Here is a 19,889-nt window from a genome sequence, read left to right as displayed (position 1 = left end):
AGGCCGTCTATAGAAACGTTTATAGCGATGTTGCAGAGCCTTATATAGAGACGCTCGAGAGGAAAAAAATTTGGTGGCAGGGCATTGAATGTCCTGCCACCCATCAACCATATTGAATGTTTCAATAATTGATTCACCTTTGAAAAAAAGTGCAAAGGTAGATATAGACCCAAAATAGTCACCCACAAGACAATCTAATCATTAACTCCATCATCCATAGTACGTATTGTTTGAAAAGTAAAGATACAAAACTGACAAGCGTGAATTGATGAAAGTAAATCAGTGACAATTGTACACATCATAGGAAAAATCACTTGATTGTTAAACTGTGCAAATGTAATAGTTACAACACCATTGTCATTATTGAAAAAATATACATGGTTTTCAAAAAGACATATAAAAGTCCTCTCATGATACATAAGCTATGACAAAAAGAAACTAATGCTATCTAGCTACGGCTAGAATGACGTCGTCTAATCAGACGTCTCACCGCGTTTAAGCGGCGTATCTGTCAGATTCTGCAAAAAAAACAATAAGACAGCTTTTTGTAAGTATAAACATATAGCTACGTTTATAAAACAATACAACAAATAGAAAAGAGTAAACCCGAATACTAACCATGCCGCCGCGAGAACTCAGAATCTCCATCAGGGCGGTTAAGCCCTTCATGCCTGCATACTCGTGCTCGTACTGTGTGGGATCACTTCCTGTCATCGACCACTGTCAAAACATACAAAGAATGAATTATGTTAGAATTTAAAAACCCATAAACCCTAAACTATCAAACATAAAGAGCAATGCGAAAACACTTACAAAATTGGCCTCAAATGATGCCCACCCACCGCTCCCCAAGTGGTGCGATCTCCCTGCCTCTACTCGCGCTCTGGCTGCCTTCTTTTGTTTCTTCCACTTGTCGGGATTCTCTCGCGCTGCTTTATTTGCATTCTTCCAATCTTCTTTGGCCAGCCAATCTGGTCTGTTCCACCCATGCTTGATTTCTTTTTTCACTTCGGAATGCCTGTGCTTGCAGTATTTGCGCATTCGAACCTTCATGAAGTCTTCATTGAAGCGCTCATCCCGTGTTGGAATGGGAAACTCGTCATGAAGCATGCCGATGAATCTGTCGTATAAATAATTCAGTACTTCACTGCAAGCGTTTAATATATAATGTCTAAACACCTGAGAGCAAAGACCGCGCATGCGTGAAATCACCTTCTTGCCTTCATCATCCAAGATGATGCCACCACTGAAGTTGACGGAGTGAGGCAAGCCCTCTCGCCCATTGACGCGTGAACCTGGGTGTCCCGGTAGGGGTCTCTAGCGGCGTGTCGATGGGGGTACGGAGGTCAAGTGTCTCCACTGGAGTCTGGGCCCCGAAGCAAGGAGTGTCCACTGGAGTGACTCCTGGAGGAGTAGCTAGTGGTGTGTAGCCGCTAGGAATGGCCGTCAGCCCCGCAGAACCTGGTGTCGATGGCTATGCCATGGGTGGTGTCGGGGCGGGAAAAGAAGGGGAGGGTAAAGAGCCTCGTTGAACACGAGGCGGTGTCGAAGCATCAACGGCGGCATCCCCACAACAACCGCCACCACCACCAATAGAGCGCCAGTGCCTAGACGAGTGTGAAGATCGTCTTGTCAACATCGAAGCTTTGGAGGACGCTGAATGCTCCGAAATAGAGGGAGATGCAACTGGAGTAGGAATGCGCGATGGTGCACCAGACGATGATGCTCCACGTACCACTATCTTTGCTCATGAATGTTGGTAGGATCTCTAGACCTGTCGGATAGTGCATCGGTGGTCGTCTTCCCCGTCTCCACTCGATTCATGCCCTTTGTCGCTCTTGCTTTGCATCCTAATATTGTGAAATTCACTTTTGCATCACTGGATTGTGAAGCATGCAAAATCGGTTGATTTTAGCCTCTAAATCTTCCATCATCTTCTTCTCAACACCGAGATTGCACATGACAATCCCAGATATGCGCTCATCATCTATGGTTCGCCATAGCGTGTCCCAGGCTTTATCAAATCCGTCTAGCCACTCTCCAATGTACACTAGAGACTCTGATACCAGCCAACCTTCTGCCATGCTACCCTCTGGACGTGCCTTCTGACGCACATATCCCTTGAGAGTTTTCATGAAACGTTCTAAAAAGACCATCCATCTGGAATGTACTATGCCAGATATTTCCACCTCATCAACTATGTGAACAAGAAGATGCACCTGAATGGTTAGCATGGTAGTAGGAAAATATTTCTCAAACATGCAGACAACCTCCACAGGGTTTAGTTTGGGGAATGGTATGGAGTCTACGTTGATCTCCTTTTGTGAGATCCATTGCACCAACTTCGCAAGTTTGTAGATTGTGTTACGGACGTCAAGAGACAAACATCCCTCAATGGAAACCGGTAAAATAAAGTGCAAAACACGTGCAGCAATGATATTAAATTCCACACACGAATTTGTTACACAATTCCCACTATAATATATTCCACTATGAACATACCTGACACATTTTATGCCAGTCGTGTGACTTCAAACTGGTAAGCTTTCCTTCTTAGTAAAACACGTTCGGAGCGAGTGCATTATGCCAGTGGGGTTCTGCAAAGATGGAATGGTCTCTTTTACTTTGCGTTCTTGGGCTCCTATGAAAATCCATGGTGCTTTAGGGAGTTTTATTGATCCATTGGACACTGTTTGCGGCCAATATTGCTCCATACGATCCACATTTCTAAGGTCAACCCTGGCTCCCAAAGTATCTTTCTTGCCGGTCAAATGGTCCCATAGTACATTACCCACATTCTTGAATATGTGCATTAGATCGAGCAAGTGATTGATCATGAGTCGGGTCCAGTATGGTAACTTGTACCATAGAGATAGTCTCTTCATCCCTGGTGACAATCCATCATCACACATCTCCTTCTGCTCTAACCATGCTTGTGCAGACATCCTTGGTAGCTCTCTTCCCAAAAAGCCATCGCGTAATACTCTTGATGACCTTCGTAGATTTGCTTCTTCAATGAGGGCGCCCTACGTGCATTCAGTCTAGGTCCACATGTGACACATGTTCTGTATACGCTTGTTTGAAGCCCTACATTTATACACATGATAATAGATCAGCTTGAGAAAAACCAAGATTTACAGTGTTTGACTGAGGAGTGTAAATCACCTGAGCATTCTGTTAGTCCGGGATAGTCATGCATGGTCCACATTAGAATACCTCTGATGAAAGCATTCCGTCGACCTGTGTGTCGGCTCATATCCACCACTTCTATGCCAATCCACAATTGTTGTAGCTCTTCCAATAGTGAACGAAGATACACATCCATATTCTTCACTTTATATCGCCCCCGGCTCAATCAAGCTTAGCCATAGGTGCCCCTTCTTCGTAGTCAACCATGGGGGAATGTTGTAGTTGACGATGACAATGGGCCATACGCTGTAAGATATTGATCTTTGACCAAATGGATTTAAGCCATCCATACCCAGGCCTAAGCGCAAATTTCAAGCTTCCTTGGAGAATCCGACCAGTTTCATCTATATGTTTCGAGGCTGCGCTATCTGCAGGAATCTGTAGCACACCATCCGAAGATTTATTCTCCTCATGCTATGATGCTAGGGCGGCCATGGACTTACATTCGAAGAAATGATTAATGCGAGGAAGCTGAGGAAAATGTCGCAAAACCTTTTGCAGAATTTTTGTTCCTTGGAGATCTACTCGATATCTCTCGGAATCACATTTTCGGCACTTCTCCATGTCTATGTATTCCCCTCTAAAAAGAATGCAGTCATTAGGACAAGCGTGGATCGAATTGTAATCCGTCTCCAAGTTTCGCAAAATCTTTCTTGCTTCCTCTCGGGAATCTAGCATCACATTAACAGCTCGTAGTATGTGCTCTTTGAGCAATCTACACAACATAAAAATATGGTACAAATGTGTAAAAATCTATCAGATCATTATACATTTAGAGTTTTACTAATGTAAACTAATTGTAATAGATCACCTGAAAAGCGTTGTGACACTAGTGTCACTCTATCCAAAATTTACTTGTTGAGAAGAACCAGGAGCGCTTTCAATCTAGACACATGTGGTGCATTATACAATGGCATATCAGCTTCACGTTTCATATCATCATAGATAAGCCTTTTTGAATCCATGATCGTCTCGATCATTTCATCAATCTCGGGCTCAAAAATTGCCTCGTTGGAAATGTGGTCTGCATGATCATCCCCCGAGGTATCAGAGGCTACATCTTGTGGCCTCACATATGCTGCTTGACCAAAGCGCCTGCGAACACGTCTATTGGGTTGCAAGATTACTGCCTGTTCGCCAACGTCAGAGTGCGACAAGTTATAACAACTCAATCTATAATAGATGGATCGAACTCGCCAAATTCGCAAACGTGCTGCAAAGAAACGCGTCTTGTCCGTCGCAGAGCATGCTTGCATTGATTACAAGGACATAAGATCCTCGTTGAGAGATAGGTGTTTCGGTTGGACGGCCCCACATCCTTGTCACTACTCATAATGAGGGTACAAATCTTATAACCTGGACAAAAAATTTAATCTTCTATTGGCATTCTTCGTCTTATCTCTCTCTCTCTCTCTCTCTCTCTCTCTCTCTCTCTCTCTCTCTCTCTCTCTCTTTGTTCACACTGTAAACTACCTCACATTCTCTAGTCATGTCCAATCCCCGCACACCTCGGTCTAGAGGTGCACGGAGATCAGAACCACCGGGTTATAATCTCGTCTTTATTGGTCAATGCCTATATTTGTGGGTACAAGAAATCTACACACCCATGTCTACATGATAGTGCATGTAGTGGACAAAACCCCTATGCCTCTTCACTAGCTGTAGCATTTCACAGCATCTTAACATCTTTTAAAAGTAGATCTTTGTCTGTAGCATGCAGGTATGCCATTCTTGCAATGTAGCTGATGCCTGCTCGAAGCAATTAATTCTTACTCTAGATTTGACGGGCTGAAGTGTGTGTGTGTGTGAGAGAGACAGAGAGACCCTTGAAATCGTCATCTTGCATCACTAATTTTTGTGTAGGCTCAATTTGCTCTTCTATTGGCTGATCATGACCGCTTATTGTATGGTAGCAGTAGTCGAACATGCAGGTGGAATTGCTGGTCCGCATGGACTGTCGAGGTTGTGAGCGCAAGAAATTTTCTCATGTAGGAAAACGGAGACTTTTTTAGTGTTTTTTATACGAGCAAGTTATTTTCATACAATGCTTACCATCATGAGCGCACCTTCATTGACATGCACTAAAACATAACCTAAATCTAAAAAAAGCTAGTCCATCAAACATAAATCTAGATCTAATTTAATCTTAAACTCAAAATAAACCTAAATCTAATCTAATCTAACTTAAATAAACCTAAATCTAATCTAACATAAGTCTACATCTAAACTAATCTTTAACATCTTTTGGGATAGTTTCCTACGACGTTCAAACTCTCTTCTTCTCATGTGTGTATGTGGGTGTGTGTGTGCCAATAAAAAGAGAAAAATGGTATAACCTTTCTATCACCCAAGTGTGGTAGATTGGTTATGCCATTTCCATCTTGAATAACAGTTCTTGAGTTCAACTCCTCGTCGACGGCTAGATCTTTAAGGTCTCTTGAATTAGTTTCCTACGACATTAAATTAAACTCTCTTCTTCTTGGGGGTGTGTGTGTGTGTGTGTGTGTGCACGCCAATAAAAGGAAAAAAATGGTATAAATTTTCTATCACCCAAGTGTGATAGATTGGTTATACCATTTCCCTCATGAATAACAGGTCTTGAGTTCAACTCCTCGTCGACTAGATCTTTAAGGTCTCTTGGGATAGTTTCCTACGACGTTAAGACTGTCTTCTGCTTCTTCTTCTCTCTCTCTCTCTCTCTCTCTCTCTCTCTCTCTAAAACACAATGTGTGTGTGTGTGTGTGTGTGTGTGTGTCTGTGAGAGAGAGAGGGAGAGAGAAAGAGGGGAATAGAACATGAGAGTGAGGAGAGGGAAGGAGCATACCTGGCTCTCCTTCCTCTCCTCATGTGTGTGTGTGTGTGTGTGTGTGTGTGTGTGTGTGTGTGTGTGTGCATGTGTGTGGAGAAGAAAGAGAGAGAAGGAGAGCGTGCGTTACCTTTGCTTGCTTGAGTGCGTGCCGAAAACTTAGATCTGAGATCTGAGTCTTCGGACGCTCTCCGTTATTTTTTTACCCCTGACAGTGTCGCTATGTTATGTCCAACTTAGCGACGCCCATAGAGACACCGTGGGTTTTCACATTTGAGCATCGCACTGCGAGCGTCGCTAATATTAAGTACCTCTTGTAGTGTTACATGCTTTTTCGAACTCAGATTGGGCTGGTTGTTTTGACACGTTGTCAGGATTTTTTTGGAGCAAAGGATTGAGCATATATACATACACATGCATGGTGCATCGAATAAATAATTTTCCATTTTCCAGAGCCAGGTGGTTACGTGGGGCCCACATGTGTACAGGTAGGACAACATGTACATAGTGCATCGATTTTCACTATCACCAGTACCACTGTGTTTTTTCTACAATAAGGAGGAGTTGGTAGCGCATAAAACTTCTCAAGGAAGCTATCCGCGGGCCGAAGACATGAGGTAAGCAGGTGCGCCAGATGACATCTAGTGGCGTAAGGAGGTCGAACGGGGTCAATATTTGCACGTGGATGAGTACGGACACAAGGTGGATGTTTTCTTGTGATAATTATGCAGAAAGGTCATCATGAGGACCATCTTTTGGGGCCACTTCACGTGGTTGCGAGACGCATTAGTGGAAAAAGCTGAGTGCCGGGTGTGCGGATGATGCAAAAAGGTGACAACTATGCACTGCGCGGTCAGTTTTTGGCATGTTCGGGGTCTGTTTGAGGTCATCTAAAAGGCCAAGGGTTCCCAAGTAAAAAATCTAAGTGTGGGAACTGAAAAAACTGAGAGAAGAGAAGAAAAAACGTGCAGAAGAGAGGAGGAACACCCGCAGGTGTGTTTTTGGGGTTTTTGGAGCCTGTTTTGGCCGTAAACTACTCATCCGAGGTCGGATTTGAGCACTTTGACATTGTAGACTAGGATTTTGGGTTGTTCCGGACGCCATGGTGCTGTCCATTTTGCCAAATTTCTCACTATTTTTTTGTTGTTTTGGTTGTGTAAGTTTCTCCTATGAGCGGCTTCCGCTTTTATTTGTGATTGTATCTGGCATATTTTACCCATATTGTGTGAGCTATTTGTCCCATTGGTGTTGGCCCAAGCTCATTTGTATCTAAACATCATAAGTTCTCCTCTTTTCAGCTGAGTTTTTTGGTTGTGTGTGTGTGTGTGTGTGTGTCTCTGTGTGGCGTGGGTAAATGGGTAGTCTCTCTCCTCTCACTCCATAGGTGTGTTCCCTGTCTCGGCCAGGTGGATTGTGTAAGCTGAGTGGTGCCCCATAGTGTGTGTGTGTGTGTGTGTGTGTGTGTGTATCCTTCCAAGAGTGTGTGTCGGGTCATTATAGAGGCGTTCTGTGTGTTTTCATCCCGCCCACATTCTTTTGGCGCCCCCACGGAGGATCTTCTTCGAGTAACTTCTGCTTCGAGCTTCAAGCTTCGAGATTCGGGATTACAGGTTGCAGACTACAGGTTACAGGTTACAGGGACGGGTAGGGGTACAAGTGATTCACACAGGTATAGGTAGCTAGAGTACAGTGATATACTAGCAATGGTGTCACTTGCAGTTGTTGTGGGTATGCATCATTTGGCACCTGCTTGAGCGCATTGTCTGTTGGATTGTACGTTACTTGTGGAAACTGCCATTGTACACCTTTGTGGAGCCATATTTGGTTTTATTTGGCAGTCCCAACCATTTCTAAGACTTGGTCTGGAAGATAGTCATTTCTAAGACTTGACTATACGCGATTTGCATGAGCCTTCGTGTGAGGGTCGATCGCGTGAGGTTCTATTGAGCTGGGGGATTCTCAAATGTGGAGATCCTTTCGGTGATGCAGGTAGCTGGAGCAACCTTTTCGTGACCTCGCCATAGGCTATGTACTAGTGAGTCCTATTTGATGCTCGGGTTCTATTGTTGACAGTTTATGCATACATATACAGTCTATATTTTTGGTTCTTACTGCTCTACTTCTGGGGAAACTCTGCCAAATTTTTTCCAAATTTTGATGGCTGGTTTTTTGGTCTTTTGAGCCATTTATGCTGTTATGCTACTGAAATTTTGGCAAAATTAGAGGATAAGACATGTGTGCTTTCTTGGGAGCTTCATGGTTGGCTTTAATGGATGATCAAAATGGACCTCAATTCACTCCTTTTCATTTAACTCAAAGAATCCAGATAAATGTTCATGTGTCCAGGAAGATTTTTTTCCAGCAGCGCATAGTCTTTATGTTCGGGCCAAGAAGATTAAGGGAGATACTAGAATGTCCTTTACCTGTTGTAATTCTAATGATCAACTACGAAAACTCATTTGATGTGCATGTGTTTGTCCTTATCTGAATTTAATCTCCATTGAAGTTTCTGGGAATTGAGTCAATCAAAAGTTTTGGGTTCTTGCACGTGTGTTCTAAGGGGTTCTCAAAGCATCGTAATTTGGGTAGCCACGCCTTTCTCTTATCCGGAGTTTCATGGAAGAAGTGCTGAAGATGTGGAAGACTTTTTGGAAAAGATGGAGGTTGCCTGCATTAGCAACCAGATTCATGACCCAGTGCAGATGTTACATCTTCTCCAAATCTGTTTGAAGAGTGATGCACGAGTCTGGTCCAAAGCATTTGAAGAGGATTTGCGTGCAGCGGATCCACCTGTAAGATTGAGTTGGGACAATCTAAGGCATGGATTGGAAGTGGAGTTTGTGAAGACAGAAGATCCTGACAAAGTGTGGCAAGAAGTACAGGATTTAGTGCAAAAGGAAGGTGAGCCAGTAGATGCGTACATACATAAGTTGTCATTGGCATGGGAGCGGATGTGCAAGGCCTTAGCACCACAGGTACCCCCGCCTGACATGACGAAGAAGAACAAGTTCTTGGCTGGTCTTTGGGAGAATATACGTTGGAGAGTGGAGCTAAAGAAGCCTAGGACATATGAAGATGCACTAGAGGTAGCAAGGAACAAAGAGTGTAAGTTGAGGAAAATGAGCCAGTTAGGGGTGGAGTCTTTGCCCATGAGGTCTGAATTTTAGCCTATGGATTCTTCGCAAGGTCGAGTTCATCATGAACCAGTGGTTTCTGTTACTCCTCAGGTTATGCCAACAGTGGTCACTACAGCAGTGCAAGATGATGGGCTAAGGCAAGACATGAGGCAAGTGGTAGATTTAATGAAGAATCTCAGCCTAAACATGCTTGGTCAAAAGGGAAATAATCGAGGTCGAGGGAGGTTTGAAAATATGCCAAGAGGTGAAGAAAGGCCTATGAATAGTGTTGGACAAAGCAATTGTAGGTACTGGAGGCAGACACCCACCTGTTATAATTGTGGAGAGTTGGGTCACATCAGCCCGCAATGTGATAAGCCACCAAGGATGGAGGGAGACATGTATCCATTGCCAAGACAGGTGCTAACTAGGTCAAATGATTATGGCATCAAAATTAAAGGAGATGAAGGAACCAGTGGATTAACCCAAGAGGAAAAGGGAAAGACAAAAGTGTGAAGTGTAGTCACCTTGGAGAAGGCATCAAAGCTAGAGGATACATTAGTGATGCCTATTGGGAAGAGGACCACATAGGACAAGGAAGGAAGAAGTGCTCCAAGTCCTAGTAAGAAGAAAAGAAAGAGCCATGAAGGCGAGGATGTCAAGGCCAAGAGAAAAAGGAGAGCTCGTCGCAAGTTTCATGTTTCAGATTTTCCACTAGGGGATGGGCAATTAAGCTATGACTTGAAGGAGGATCTGACAAGCAGGAAATCAGATGTTACTTTTGGGCAGCTTATATACATGGTGCCTAAGCTGAAACGACAGTGGAAGAGGATGGTTAACCCAATGGAGAAAGAACCAGAGAGACGTTCAATGAAGGTGCTGGCGATGGATGAGCTACCAGACATTTGTCCAATAGTAGATGTGTGGCATAAAAGAAAAAATATGGGACAAAGTTATGTGGATGGTGGAGCCCAAATATGTGTCATAACACACTCATGCATTGAGAAGATGGGTCTTACAGTGTCTGGGGTGTCAAGCTTCCGGATCAGATTGGCAAACCAACAGAAAGTAAAATTTTTGGGTGTTGTAAAGAGCTTAGAGGTGGAGGTGTATGATGCAAAGGCAGTGGTTGATTTTCATGTGATGCCAATGGGGTTGGGAGCATATCCTATTATACTGGGTAGACCATGTTTATGTGCAGTAGGAGCTGTTCAAGATTGGCGACATGGTATGATTAGCCTCTATCGAAAGATAGGTGCCAAGAAGCTATATAATATGGATACAAGGAAACGATTGGAAGAGCTGTATGAAGATGAGGATGGGTCTAGTGATGAAGACTATTCCACAGTGTTTGATGAGGACAGTGATAGTACTACTAGCAGTGATGAGGATGCTGATGTTGCATTTCTTTTGATGGACAAAGGAATCCAGGAGTCTGGTGTAGTCTCATTTGCAAATGAGGTTGAAGATGAAAGTGAAGGGCCTTATGAAGTGATTGAAGGGCTGATGCAAACCAAGGTTGAGTTGTCAAAGAAGCAGGAATTGATGACACAAATGATCAGTGGAGACCTCTCAGCCATGGAGAAGGAGATATATTTGCACATGTTGGCTAGTTTTCCTAATTTGTTCATTACTTCATATGAAGAGATTAGAGGGTTCAAGGGCGAAGAGATGCATATAGATCTGAAAGAAGGTGCTAAGCCAGTGCGGCAAAGACTAAGAAGGATGGGTCAAGAGCAGATGGCAGCATTGCGGGAAGAGGTGGACAAGTTATTGAAGGAAGGGTTCATAGTCCATGTGGAGACCACAGAATGGGTGAGTCCAGTAGTAGTCAGTCCAAAGAAGGATGAGAAGTGGAGGATTTGTGTAGATTTTAAACCCTTAAACGAAGCCACTAAGAAGAACCCATATCCTCTTCCATTCATTGATCACATCTTGGATTCAGTGGCAGGTTATGAGAGGTACAGTGTGTGTGATGGTTTTTCAGGCTATTTTGAATTGAAGATTGCTCTTAAAGACCGCACAAAGACACCTTTTATTACACCATGGGGCTGCTATTGTTACACGGTATTTCCATTTGGGTTGTCAAATGGACCATCTTTCTATCAAGAGAGGGCAAATTGGGTATTGGAACCATTCATTGGTAGTTGTGTTAAAGCTTTTATGGACGACTTCTGTGTCTACAGCAGTAGGGGTGAACACCATGAGAAGTTGCAGATGGTATTAGCTCGATATGATGAATGTGGAGGACAACTAAATCCAAAGAAATGTCATCTAGCACAGCCAAGGGTGAAGTGATTGGGCCACATGGTGTCAGAAAATGGCATTGAGGCTGATCCAGATAAGGTTAAGTCTATTATTCTTCTTCCATCACCTACGAGTACAAAGCAATTGGAAACCTTTATACACAAAGTGAAATACATGGCATGGTTTATTCCATTGTCTTCGCAGCTTCTTTATCCATTACAGCAAGTGTCAAAGCATGATCCATTGCAATGGGATGACAAGTGTGAAGAAGTGTTTCAAGAGGTGTTAGGGGGGTTGTCAGCCATGCAGGCTCCTGATTGGGAGAAAGTGTTTCATGTAAATCCATCAGTAGGGGATGATGCCATTGGAGCCATGCTATTGCAAAAGGGGAAGGGCAGCCATTATATGAGGCCAGTGTATTGTGCAAGCCGAGTGAAGTTGGTAGCAAAGAGAAAGTTCTCAGAAGTATAGCTAGTGATGGCCAGTGTAATATTTGCTTATCAACGATTTTGTCATTACTTGCTACCACGACCTTTTGTTTTCTTGACGAGATATGCCTTTTTGCCACAATTAATTAATGATACTAACATGTCGGATGTGGTGAGGAAATGGGTAATTGAGCTGCAAGAGTTTGAGTTCTCTTTTCTAGTGGAAGACAGTACAAGGGCTACCCTTGCTGATTTGTTGACCTACAAGTAGAATCCCCTTATTTTTAAGGAAGAGGTCGTGAGAAAGGTAGTTGAAGAAGTGCCACAGATCAGCAATGCACATGTGTTGTTCTTTGATGGTTCATACAGAAAGAGCCATGATGCGGCTTCAGGGGGTATAGCACTTTATGATCGAGAGGGGAAGCTAGTATGCAAGAGGGTTTAAATTGGATGCTCATAGTAACAATGAGGCTGAATATGCTACTTTGGAAGCCGGTTTACACATTTGTTTGAAGCATGGGGTTAAAAGGTTGAGAATAAAAGGTGATGCCTTGTTAGTGGTGAAGCAAGTGCTGGGTGTGTGGAAGAGCAAGAACACCTCATTGAAGGAAATGTGTTTCAGAATTAAAGGTCTGTTAAAAACGTTTGAAGCATGGAGCATCAGACACATTGAACATGCTCTAAATGGAGAGGCACATGAAGCAGCTCAAAGCATGATTGGGGAGCTATTTGTGTTGAGGACCACTTTACCTCTTTATCATGGCCGGGAAAGTTTGGCTCAAGAAGAGGAGTTTTTGCTAACAGGAATCATTCCAAAGGAGATTCAGAAGTTTAAGAAGTATGGTTTTTTGCGTAGAGCATACAAGTACAAATTGATTGGTGATGTCTTATACATGAAAGGGGCTGATCTCGTGTTGAGACGTGTACCTTGGATGGAGGAGCTTTACAGAGTGTTGGAAGAGAATCATGAAGGTGCATGTGGCGGCCATTTTGCTCTAGTGTGTGACAGTCCGTACTAGGGCCTCATAAGGTCAGAACCAAGCGAATAGAGGTCCCAGAGAACCCTCAAGCGCCTCTATTCGCTTGGTTCTGACTCCTTCATAGTCTTAAATAGTTCCTATCAATCACTATCAAGTACAATTTGTTCGAATTTAAATTGTGAGTACTTCATAAAACGGTGATTGATACTTGTGCCTATATTCCGTGGCATTATTTTTGTATTTTGAAAACAACTCTTATGTGTTTTCTCTCATCGCACATCACATCACTTATTAAGATTCACAGACATGGAATTTTGTGTATACTTAAGTTGGGCTCTCGAAAAGCATTTTGTACGAGCATGCATTTAAGTGATTGAGCAAACTTTTACGTATGTACTATGAGAAATAGAATTCCAAAAAAAAAACTTTTCCATTTTTCATGATTACCTCTCTCTATGCTGAGTTGGCGTTTCTTACAAGGCCCAAAATTGAGTCCAATTTTCTCACAATGCCTTTAATAAACCTCAACAAGCGAAACCGGAAGTTTTTGGTAGTGGCATAGAGATGCTTCAAGAAATCCACTGGCAACCATGCCGTGTTGGATCCCTCAAAGATTATGGCATATTCCTCCATGTGCTGCACCATGTAGTCAAGAAATCTTATGAATGCCTCTGCATGAAGGTTGGCAGTGGCCTGCATGTCAATTGTCCCCTCGAACACACTGAGTAGTTCATGTGCTCGATCTGCAAGTCCTACCCTTTCTAATTGTGTGAGAAGTGCATCAGTAGACATTGCCATGGGTTCGTTCGCGAAGAAGATGCGAAGAGAGGTAAGAGCTAGAGTTTTGTGAATGTGAGAAATGAAGTTTAAAAACTAGAAAGTCACTTATATACCCAAAGTCACTTTTTTAAAAGCACTTAAATTAATGTCAAAATAACTTAAAACTTTTATTTTAAACAAAATCATGCGACAAAGCATTGAAAGACACCAACATTGAAAACATTTGTACTCCACAACAAATAAATTGCACGTTTCAATCGAAAACTTGACCAAGCTGAGAATAAACAAGTATGCGCAAAAACGAGATTCAAAACACCGTATGTATTAATGCGGACAAAATCCATGTCAGTTACAAGCTTTTACAAAAATACATCGCGAAAAAGGAATGTTCTCACACAGAACGCTCTTCTCTTTCCTGGAGCGAACAATCTTTTCATTGATTACAAAGAGATATTGTTTGGGCAAGGTATATCTTGGAGTAAGATACTCGCAAAGGTGACTAAGATTCCAGTCATTGTTCACTGTAATGTGGTGCAATGCATCATCGTGGAGATGTATTTGCAGGTCAATTGATTCTCTAGCATCAACCTCAGAGTCTAGTGCATCTCATTCTCCCATCGTCAACTTCCATCTTCTATAGGGAAAGACCATCGACAAGCTTTGCTTTGCAATATGGTATCTGAACACCACCTTGTCAGCAACTACAGAGCACTTGATTCTATCTCTCTAGTGGTTGACCACCTTAGTTTCTCATCCAGCTGCAAGAAACCCGTTGATCGCACTTCCCCCTTTGCAAGTCCACATTGTTGGTGTTCTTTGAACACTCTGAAGTTGAAATATAAACACAAACACATGAAGAGACATAAACCATGTTACCGTGGCTTTATGGGAACCTAGGTGCGTCTTAACTTGTATCATGCCAGGTTGATGATGGTCGAGCAAGATGAGCTTTCTGTGGATCAAGCAGTGTTCGTGAAGGATGAGGAGACTTGTGACGCTGCCAGTCTCATATCGCTTTTTGCTGCTGCTGATCATGAATGATCTAGTAGGCTAGGGGATGGGCAAATTATGTCAGGAGTTTTTGGGAGCAAAGTATTGTTCATATGTACATACACATGCAAGGTGCATCAAATAAAGAATTGCCCATTTTCCATAGCCAGGTGGTTACGTGGGGCCCACATGTGTACAGGTAGGAGAGCATGTACATAGTGCATCGATTTTCACAATCACCAGTACCAATGTGTTTTTTCTACAATAAAGAGGAGTTGGTAGCGCGTAAAACTTCTCAAGGAAGCTATCCGCAGGCCGACAACATGAGGTAAGCAGGTGCGTTAGATGGCATCTAGTGGCGTCAGGAGGTCGAACCGGGTCAATATTTGCACGTGGATGAGTACATACACAACGTGGATGTTTTCTTGTGATAATTATGCAGAAAGGCCATCATGAGGACCATATTTTGGGGTCACTTCACGTGGTTGCGAGACGCATTATTATAAAAGCTGAGTGCCAGGTGTGCGGATGATGCAAAAAGGTGACAACTATGCACTGCGCGGTCAGTTTTTGGCCTGTTCGGGATCCGTTTGAGGTCATCTAAAAGGCCAAGGGTACCCAAGTAAAAAAGGTAAGTGTGGGAACTGAAAAAACTGAGATAAGAGAAGAAAAAACGTGGAGAAGAGAGGAGGAACAGCCGCAGGTGTGTTTTTGGGGTTTTTGGAGCCTGTTTTGGCCGTAAACTGCTCATCCGAGGTCGGATTTGAGCACTTTGACCTTGTAGAATGGGGTTTTAGGCCGTTCCGGACGCAATGGAGCTGTCCATTTTTCCAAATTCCTCACTATTTTTCTGTTGTTTTGGTTGTGTAAGTTTCTCCTATGAGCGAAGCTTCTGCTCCTATTTGTGATTGTATCTGGCATATTTTACCCATTTTGTGTGAGCTATTTGCCCCATTGGTGTTGGCCCAAGCTCATTTGTATCTAAACATCATAAGTTCTTCTCTTTTGAGATGAGTTTTTTGGTTGTGTGTGTGTGTGTGTGTGTGTGTGTCTCTGTGTGGAGTGGGTAAATGGGTAGTCTCTCTCCTCTCACTCCATAGGTGTGTTCCCTGTCTCGGCCAGGTGGATTGTGTAAGTCGAGTGGTGCCCCATAGTGTGTGTGTGTGTGTGTATCCATCCAAGAGTGTGTGTCGGGTCATTATAGAGGCGTTCTCTGTGTTTTCATCCCGCCCACAAAGTGAGTGTCCACAAGTGGTTTTTGTTTCATGCTTGACAGTTCATGTATTTGATGGGAATCAAAAAAAAAATTGTTTCTGCTTTTGTGCATAGATATGAGCTACAACAGTTAGCCTTTGCTCATCTAGCTTCTCCAAATCTTAAAGTCATTCTGCAATTCATGTCCTCTCCACTCAAGATTCTTAGCTACCCTCAATGTCGGCAATAGAAATTCTATTGGCAATACATTAGGAAGTGAATGAGGTATAGGAGGGCCTCTTTATTTGGCAGTTTAAGTAAATGCTTAAATCTTAAGCCAAGTTTGACCAAGCCTAAAAGAGAGGGCAAAAAGGCCTATGCTGAGATTTTTTAAAAAGCCATTTCCATATTTTGAATTTGAAAATAGTTTATTTAGTAACCCAAAAGAGAGGGGGGTAAATGAATTTTCAAATGTCTTTTTCCCACCCCTCTTCTCTCTCTAACATATAAAACACTCTCTCTCACATAGAACTCATTAAAGGAGGCACTTTTTAGCCCCCCCCCCCCCGGCCAGAAAAAGCAGATTTTTCACACTCTCCCACTACAGTCTCTCTCTCTCTCTCTCTCTCTCTCTCTCTCTCTCTCTCTCTCTCTCTCTCTCTCTCTCTCTCTCTCTCTCTCTCTCTCTCTCTCTCTCTTTTTCCCCCCTTTTCTCTCATGTCACTTCCTCTTCCAATCATTAAGGAACATTCTTGGCTGTCTCTTTCTGAAAAAGTACAGATCCTCCAAGGTTGCAGATCTCTCCTCTCTCCCACTCTCTCTTCCTTTATTCTCTCTCTCTCTCTCTCTCTCTCTCTCTCTCTCTCTCTCCCTCATGCTTCTCCCACTCCAGCTCCAGCTGAGTGCAATAAAAAACTCCATTACCTCTGTGTGTTACAACATTTCTCTCTCTACAGTCATGATCAACAATTGGAATTCAAAAGAGATTGAGGTGCACTCCCTCTCTTTCTTCCCTCCACAACATAATCTTTTTCTCTTAACTCAAAGTACTCTCCACTTCTTCCCTCCATAGCCACCTTCACCTGCTTGTAGCAATCACCATTACACATTCTCACTAATTTGCTTGATTAACTAACACAATGTCCTTCAATCCCCCACCACTGCAAGACATTACTAAAAAATCAAAACGATATCGATTAAACACTGATTTAGAGCAGGAGTATGCAACTGTGCGACTTGGCACATCTAATCCCAATGCTGGAGACCAGCTATACGGAACCATGGATGCAAGGCAATCAACTTATGGGTTGATGGCCATATTTACCCTTGTGATCCAATGACCAATGCATCACCGCCTTTCCGTAAAGTCACTCAGGTACTGTGATTTATTGGAGATGGCAGAGACGGACTGTTTGGCTACTTCTGGAGATTACATTCAGCTTTTTTCAATGAAAAAGAAGCAAAAAAACATCTCTGTGTTGCTTATTATTAATTGCAAGAGAAGTATGTGAAAGACATTCAGCAAGCCAGAGAGGAATCCAATGAGAAGACGAAGCAGCTTAATGATGAGATGTCAAAGCTTATTACAAAGCCAGAGCATCAAAAAAAGGAGCAAGAGCGTCGTCTAGACAATTATGTTCAGCTACAAACACTGCACGTAATATGCGTCGGCGGATCGATCATCTCACACATCCCATTGGGCTATCACATTCGCAAGCGCAAGAGACATGCCATGTCTATGCTATCTTCAAACGGTGGAGCTTGAAAGAAATGTATGCGTCAAACTCGGTAGGAATACAAATGCAAGCTTATAAATTCGTACCATTTTTGTAGGTTGCTGTAATATTATTTCAATATGTAGGAACTTGGCTCGGATGATGATGGGAATCGAGTCCAATGCTGAAATGATTGGACATACTCTGCTGCAGCATATCATCAAACCAAAGGAGTTGGTGGAGCTATTGGATGAGCCATCCAATGCTGGCATTACTAATGTTTTGCACCAGAAGAATTTCAGTGAGTTGAAGAACATTGTTTCACCTCAGGTGATGATGGAGGTGTGTGACAACGCAGGAATAAGTTTCAAGGCCTATGAAGCTTTGTATAGGCTTGTCACACTAGGTCACAGAGAAAAAGGTTTGTTTAAGTTGCTGCCAACACCTTACAGTAATAGCGTCTCAAAAAGGTGCACCAATAATGATGTTGCAAGCTTGTTGGGTGGATTTCAATATGTGGAGGATGTCGTGCCACTAGAAGAGAACAAATCTTTTTGTTACAATGAGTTCAATAATGTCTATGTTGACTTGTTGAAGCTCCAAGAGTCAATGATCAGATTTTATGGGTTGACACAGGAAGAGTGTGATGGCAAAGTTATATTTGTCATGAAACTTGATGAGTGCCAGATTGTCAAAGGTCAACGGCTCGAAAGGGTAAGTGTTACGCTTATGAACAGAGCCTTGGTGGGCATTGATGTTGAGCTAAATGCCAGGGAGAAGGGAAACACTTGTTTAGGTGTTCAATCCGAGAAGAATATTTGGTGGTTGGCAGCTTTTCATTTCCCACATGAGACACATGAGTCTCTCAAATGGTATTTTAATCACACCCCGATCGTTGATGTCATTCGGAAACAACAAGAAGGACAACGATTGCAGGTTTTAGGTCTAGGTACGTTCCAAGTGGAGTGGCATTTGGCAGGAGACTTGAAAACTCTCGAGTGTATGTTATGATGCAAGCAAGGTGCAATGACCCTCTTTCCATGCATTTATTGCTGCCACAGTAAATTCTCATTAGGAACTGAGGGCAAGGGTAAGGGTAAGGGTGGCAAATCTACAGTCAACTCTGCAAAAGGTAAGGGTAAGGGTAAGGGTGGCAAAGCTGCAATCAATTCTGCGAAAGGTGTGACCACTACACAAACAATGGGTAAAGCACTCCAACAATGGTTTCAAGGTATCCTCAGTTGTAGCCAGGGTGTACCCCCTAATCGAGACATGGATGATCCAAATTGGGATCCTATTCTACCGATTCCTCTAATAAATGTGCATGTGTGCACTCTTCATCACGTCTACGAATTCTTGAGAAGTTGCTGATGCTCCATATTAATTATGCTTGGAATATAGAGCCTGCAGAAAGAAGGGAAGAGTGTATCAGAGAACTTGAATCTATTCTATCAAGTGTTGGCCTTCATGGCGGTGCAGTAGAGCTATCAAAGGATAGGAAGGCATCTGGAAGTACACAGGATTGTCCTAATAAATATGTATGGGTGGTAGTAAAGCTAGGCATATGCTTTCAGACTATTCTAACTCTCAAAGTCCCAATGAGTTTCAATTGTCGAAAAAGGTGTGTGGCATTACCACCTACAGAGGTAACAAAGCAGCCCTAGGAATTAAGCGTACTAGTGTGTGACAGTCCGTAGATGATATTTTTTGTTTTCTTGAAAAGGCAATCTAATTCCTACAGAGATATCCACTTTAAAGTTTGTAATCAATAGTTTCACAGCGCAAATGGTGGATGCCTGGGGGGAGACACACATAACACATTACATGGTGGGTTGAACACTTTGTCTTTGGATTAAAAAAAACATTAGTGTTTGAACTAAAGGTTTATATTTTTGCAGCATATTCTTTTTGCTCATAGCTCATTTTTTCTCGACACATTCAGCTCATTGGGCATCTAGAGTAGCCAAGGAATGGAGCGCTCACACTATCAAGCAAAAGCAGTGTATTTTAAAAATACAAGGCATGGAGGTGGGAGGAAAAAGAGCAATGCCCTGCACAAAATGTTCAATTGGTTCTACAGAGTTTTAGCGAGAAGAGAAAGGAAGAAGACTAGAGTGCAAAGAAGCTTGAAATTCAGAATAGAGAAAGTGGTTAGCGTGAGGCGATTGAAATCATATCATGCTTCTAGTGCAAAGATCGATTTCGACAGTGATTGGCGACAATGCGACGAAATGGCAGACGTTGGGTGGAAAATCAATAAACTTTTGACACTAACCATTCCCATATTAAGCTTACATTATAATGCCACGTGATTTGTTGATGCCCAATCAATGGTTTCATGTAACAAATTTCGACAATTTTGGAGTTATTTTGGATTTTTAATGGTATTATTGAGTTTTTAAGTCTTTAAAAAAAAAAATAGTACTATATAAGTCAAAAATCAC

General features: G+C 42.6%; 1 protein-coding gene across 1 annotated transcript; it reads right to left on the bottom strand.

The window, feature by feature from the left end:
• Window positions 1-473: 473 nt before the first annotated feature.
• Window positions 474-1,110, bottom strand: LOC147458879 (uncharacterized). The gene is made up of 3 exons (XM_086509713.1): window positions 814-1,110; window positions 619-720; window positions 474-518 (listed from the first exon to the last, which is right to left on the bottom strand). Exons 1-3 carry the CDS (start codon window positions 1,108-1,110, stop codon window positions 474-476), a joined length of 444 nt encoding a protein of 147 aa, XP_086365839.1.
• Window positions 1,111-19,889: the final 18,779 nt, after the last annotated feature.

The sequence above is a fragment of the Adiantum capillus-veneris genome, chromosome 4, assembly GCF_014529385.1.
Source record: "Adiantum capillus-veneris isolate H3 chromosome 4, ASM1452938v2, whole genome shotgun sequence".
NCBI lineage: Eukaryota > Viridiplantae > Streptophyta > Polypodiopsida > Polypodiales > Pteridaceae > Adiantum > Adiantum capillus-veneris.
Note: the sequence above shows the minus strand (reverse complement) of the source record. Positions and strands in the feature narration are given on the sequence as shown.

Coding starts and splice junctions, on each gene's coding strand:
- LOC147458879 (XM_086509713.1), bottom strand. CDS start 1,110: ATGCTTCATGACGAGTTTCCCATTCCAACACGGGATGAGCGCTTCAAT. Junction 721..813: donor CATCATTTGAGGCCAATTTT/GTAAGTGTTTTC, acceptor ATGTTTTGACAG/TGGTCGATGACAGGAAGTGA. Junction 519..618: donor TGAGTTCTCGCGGCGGCATG/GTTAGTATTCGG, acceptor TTTTTTTTGCAG/AATCTGACAGATACGCCGCT.